Source organism: Haliaeetus leucocephalus, unplaced genomic scaffold (assembly GCF_000737465.1).
Source record: "Haliaeetus leucocephalus isolate CR32 unplaced genomic scaffold, Haliaeetus_leucocephalus-4.0 Scaffold271, whole genome shotgun sequence".
In the NCBI taxonomy this organism is placed as follows: domain Eukaryota; kingdom Metazoa; phylum Chordata; class Aves; order Accipitriformes; family Accipitridae; genus Haliaeetus; species Haliaeetus leucocephalus.
This window is the reverse complement of record NW_010972707.1, coordinates 40,800-45,556: the sequence shown is the minus strand read 5'-3', so window position 1 is coordinate 45,556 and position 4,757 is coordinate 40,800. Positions and strand designations below refer to the sequence as shown.

At 66.3% G+C, this 4,757-nt stretch overlaps 1 protein-coding gene across 1 annotated transcript; it reads right to left on the bottom strand.

The window, feature by feature from the left end:
- Nucleotides 1-4: 4 nt before the first annotated feature.
- Nucleotides 5-3,878, bottom strand: PPP1R16A (protein phosphatase 1, regulatory subunit 16A). The gene is made up of 10 exons (XM_010569326.1): nt 2,960-3,878; nt 2,474-2,544; nt 1,785-1,930; nt 1,596-1,699; nt 1,344-1,468; nt 1,118-1,243; nt 966-1,041; nt 740-869; nt 496-646; nt 5-373 (listed from the first exon to the last, which is right to left on the bottom strand). Exons 1-10 carry the CDS (start codon nt 3,216-3,218, stop codon nt 5-7), a joined length of 1,557 nt encoding a protein of 518 aa, XP_010567628.1. The 5' UTR covers nt 3,219-3,878.
- Nucleotides 3,879-4,757: the final 879 nt, after the last annotated feature.

The following is a 4,757-nucleotide window of genomic DNA, read 5'->3' as shown; positions in this document are numbered from 1 at the left end:
CGGCTCACATCACCTTACAGCAGCGCTGCTTCTCGGCCGGAGCCTCCTCGGCCGGAGCCGTCAGTTTGAGGAGAGGGGGGTCGCCGGTGCCGCCGGTGGGTGCCGGTACCGGTGTCGGTGCCGGAGGGGAAGCGGGGTTCCCCGCCACGGGGTGCTCCTGGGGACGTGGGTGCTCCTCGGAGCGCGGGCGCTGGAGTTTGGCGGCCGCTCGGTGCCGTTTGAGGTCGGCGAGGGTATGGTGGGTTTTCTCCCGTGCCGGGTCCGTCGCAGTGACGCCGCCGACGCCGGGCTCCGGTTTTTTGGAACAGAGGGCCGTGCCGTTGCGTTGCGGCGGGAGCTCGGGGGGTTCTGCCATCGTCGATCCTGCGGGATCCTGTCGGAGCGGGGGGGGGAGAAAAAAGAAAAAAAGAGGGAACAGTGCGTCACCGCCCCGGCGACGCCGCGGTTGGGGCGGGGGGGGAGGACGGACCCTCAGCCAAATCCCCAGCGACTCACGGCCAAGCGGCGGCGGAGCTCGGCATCCGTCTGCCGGTCCTCGTCCTCGCTGTCACGGTGCTCGGCGCGTTGCCAGACGATGGCTTCGCGCTCGTGTTCCTTCCGGTAAAGGTTGGTGCGCTCCGAGACGCTCACCCGCCGCACCACCTTCCTGGGGAGGAGAATTTTGGATCCCCTCAACCCCCCTTCCCCAACAGTTACGGTTACTCCGGCACAGTGCCGGTAAGAGTTTCTTCGGCCTTACCCGCGGCTGCCGGCGCTGGAGGTGCGACGTTGGAGCAAGGATTTGTGTTTCTCATGGGATTTCATGACGGCGTCGTGTTTGTGTTTCAGCTCCAGGAGTTTGGCCCGCACCTCCTCGTCGCCGCAGACATCTGCCAGCAAGGGCAGCGGCGTCACCCGGCGCCCCCAAAAAAAACCCACCCCGCCGACATCCCCCCCACACACAAAAAAAAACACCAAACGCTTACCCAAGGGGGTCTCATCCAGCACCGATTTCCCGTTGAGGTTGGCGCCGTGAGCCACCAGCAGCTCCACCAGCTGCACCTGGGTGGGCAGAGGGACAGGTGGGGGTGAGGGACAGGAAAATCTGGCAGGGGTTGCCCGTCCCGCCCGTACCTACCTGTCCCCAACAAGCGGCGGCGTGGAGAGGCTCCCAACCGTCCTCGTCCCTGGCGTCGATGCCGGCCCGGTGCTCCAGCAGCAGCTCGGCCGCCTCCACGTAACCGTTGGCCGCCGCGATGTGCAGCTGCCGGGGACGGGGATGCGGTCAGGGACAGCTCAGCCGGCAGCGTCACCATCACCGCCATCACCACCAACGCACCCCCCCCAGCCTCTGCCCGTCCTACCAACGTGGCACCGTGTCCCCGTGGCGCGTCCAGGTCGGCTCCCGCCTCTACCAGCTGCCGGATCTCCTGCACCATGCCGCGCTCGGTGGCGGCGCGAGCCTCCTCGATCTTCTCCTGGGTGATACCTGCCAGTGGCAGAAGAGTGAGAGGGAGGGGGAACGCCGGGCCCTGCCCACCGCCCTGCCAGATTCCTGCCTTCACCCCAGAGCCGACCCCAGTTTGCCCGCACCGCGCCGGCGCAGTGAAGCTCACCCTGCTCCGCCATGGCAGTCTCGATGCAGTCGAGGGTCACCTCGTCCTCGCACAGGTCGTAGGGCATGTTCCCGTCCGAGTTGACGGCGAGGAGGTCGGCGCCGCTGTTTTGGGGACAGGCACACGGCGGTCAGGGCCACCCCACAGCCACCACGGTGCCCGTCCCCAGCCCCGGTTGCGCCGCGGTACCATTGGATGAGGAGCTGGACCAGGTGGAGGTGGCCGCAGGTGGCGGCAGCGTGGAGCGGCGTCCAGAGCTCGCTGTCATGGGCGTTAACATCGGCGCCGGCTTCCAGCAGCACCGTCACCACATCACCGTAGTCGTCGATGCAGCACTGGGAGGGACAAAGCACCGGCGGCAGTTACAGGGGGCGGTGGTATCGGGGAACCTCCCCCCCACCGAAGCACCCCAGGATCTCCCGGGGATGGAGCCGGGACAGATTCGGACACCGCGGAGGGATGGAGCCGGCACCGGGATCCCTGCGTGTCCCCAGCCAAGCTGGAGGGAAGCGATTCCTGGGCCGGCACCGGCGCACACCGCGGCTCGTTGCCGAGTGGGTCCAGTCGCGTTGGCCGACGCAGGAGGGGTGCGACGCTTAACTCTGGGCACCTGAACAGCTGGTGAACACCGGCCCGGCACAACCGTGCCCTCTCTGGCACGGCACCGCTTGGACGGACACGCCAACCCCCTGCCTGAGCCCCGGTGCCACCACCTCATCCAGCCCCCGGTGCGGTGACGGCTCAGCACCTGGCACCTCCCACCACACTTGGCTCCGGCCACAGCAGGACCCGGCATCACCAGACAGAGCCCGTTAACGGGATGGAAAGGACGGAGGGAGAGAAGCCAGAGCTGCCGTAACGGTGCCGGCGCGGCGTACCTGGTGCAGCGCGGTGAGACCGTCCTCGTTGCAGAGGTCGGGGCTGATGCCGCTCTGCAGGAACTGCCGGACTGCGGAGAAAAAGGTTTTTACCGAGGGTCCTGGCGGCACCGCAGGCAGCTGCCTGCACCTCGGAGCATCCCGCCGGCATTAAACCCAGCACCGGCGCTTTGGCCGGTACGTTGGACTCGCCACATTCAAAGTCCCGCCGCGCTGATGCCAAACGATGCCAAACCTGGGTAGCTCTGGGCGCCCGGCATGCCACGGCCGGCGCCAAGCGGGATCTGGGAAGCCGTGTGCCATAGCCAGGTTTACGGATGCCGGCTCTGAGCTGCCGGCTCGTTTCCAGGGATATTTGGAAGCAAAATCGGGAATTATGTCCCATTTGTAACCCCAAAACCGTTTGATTTGGGGTTTCAGGGGTTCCAGGTTTCCCAGAGCCCCCCCAAAAGCAGCAGCTCCGCCAGCCCCACCGCCGGCACCCACCTTCCTCAGCGTCCTGCCGGGCGGCCGCCTCCAGCAGCCGGACACTGGCGGGGAACGTCACCCTCTTCCCCTGGCTGTTGCTCTTCCTCCTCCTCTTCTTCCTCTCGGCTCCAACCTTCATCCCCTGCATCTCCTTCTCCGTCTGCGCCCATTTTTTCAGCTGCTGGGCCCGGCGTTTCTGAGCATGCTTCAGTCGCTCCGGCGTGCTCAGCCGTGCCACCGCCGGCATCTCCGCCAGCAGCTCCGCATGCTCGGCCATGGCGAGGAGCTTTGCCGGAGAACACAGCGTATCCCACCGGGAACGGGGTACGGAACCGCCGGCTCCCCCACCAGCATCACCCGCAGCCCCTCAGAGTGGGGACGGGTTCGGCTTATCCCTGTATCCCAGTATTTTCCCGGAGCTTCGCCACGGGCTCCAGAGACAGGGATCGGCGTTTCGGAACCATCTCCCCCCCGCCGGGTGCTCCCGGCCCCCTCTTTCAGCACCCAAAAATCGCAGACGGGGGGAGGCCAGAGGGTCCTGTTAAGCGTCGGGGGGGGCACCCCCCCCCCCGCACCCCACGCTGGCCAGCGGTTTTGGACAGAGCCGGCCGGCGACGCTGGATCCGAAGGCACGGAGGAGCAAGGCAGGTGTCAAGGCCGGAGAAATCCTGTCAGTCCGATCCCCAACGCTTGTTTGCCACCTAATTATCCCAACGAGTTTTCGCTTTCCCGCCCTCCAGAAGCGTTTGCTGGTCATTCAGCAGCCGCCACTGCTCCCGTCTCACCGAGGAGCCGATGGCCCGGCTCGGAAAACTGCCGTCGGGCAGAGGCACAGGCAGCGCTGCTGGAATCGCGGTAGCTTCTCAGATATCACCGTGCCGGGGCTCCGGCTTCTCCCGGCCACAGTGGGACGAGCTTCACGCAGCAGCCGGAATCCTGCGGGGAAAAAGGGAAAGAAATCTTTAAAGGACGGGGAGAGGTCTGGCACAGCCCGGCTTTGCTGGTAAGAGCCGCACCGTGCCCAACCCACTGCCTGTTTTGCCGTCTTCCTAATCCGGGATTAACCTACAATCCAAGTTGAAGTGAATTCCCCCAGGGCTCCGGCCGAGGAGCTGCCTTCGCCGAAACCGCCGCACCCCGGCGAGCACCGGCACGGCCGTGCCGACGGCACGCCGGTAACCTTGAGGGGTCACCTGCCGCACCGGCGGGCGAGGACGGCACCTCACCGGGAAGAAACGCCGATCCTCCACCGGCCAAGGGGATCCCGGCGCGTCCCGGCCGGAGCAGCCCCGCCAGTGCCTGCCAGTTCGGCACGGTTAAACCGGGAGAGCCAAAGCCAAGCGCCTCGCCCCCACGCCAGCATTGCCCGGCGGGCAGGGCGGATGCCGTGGGCAGGAGGGACAGGCAGGAAAGGGCAGATTCCGGCAGAGCCGGCGCCCTGCGGTCCCCAAACCGGGTTCCCCTGTGAGTCGCCGCGACTTCAGCGGGCAAAGTCCGGCAGAAAAAAAAAAACATTCCTGCACCTTAATCCCGGCGTAAATCCCTCAGGAACGCCGGCGGGCACTGGGAATGCCGAGGCTGGCGGTAAATCCTTTCCAAAGTCGGTGGGCGATGGAAGAGGGGGATCGCCTGGACACCGGGATCACCGGAGCCTCTCGGGCCACCCATCCCGTAATCCTGCCGGCCGTGGTTTCACTGGGAATGGCCGTGCCACGGGCAAGCGCCGGCAGAAAACCGGAGCCGGCATCCTCAGCACAACTCAACCCCTTGACGGGCTCACAAATCCACCCAAAAATCCCCCACCCCCCCAAAAAAA

Excerpts from the sequence above, each read along its gene's own strand:
- PPP1R16A (XM_010569326.1), bottom strand. The coding sequence starts at position 3,218 with ATGGCCGAGCATGCGGAGCTGCTGGCGGAGATGCCGGCGGTGGCACGG. Across the intron at positions 1,244-1,343 it reads GGGGACACGGTGCCACGTTG|CTGCACATCGCGGCGGCCAA; the intron begins GTAGGACGGGCA and ends CGTCCCCGGCAG. Across the intron at positions 870-965 it reads GCTGGATGAGACCCCCTTGG|ATGTCTGCGGCGACGAGGAG; the intron begins GTAAGCGTTTGG and ends CCTTGCTGGCAG.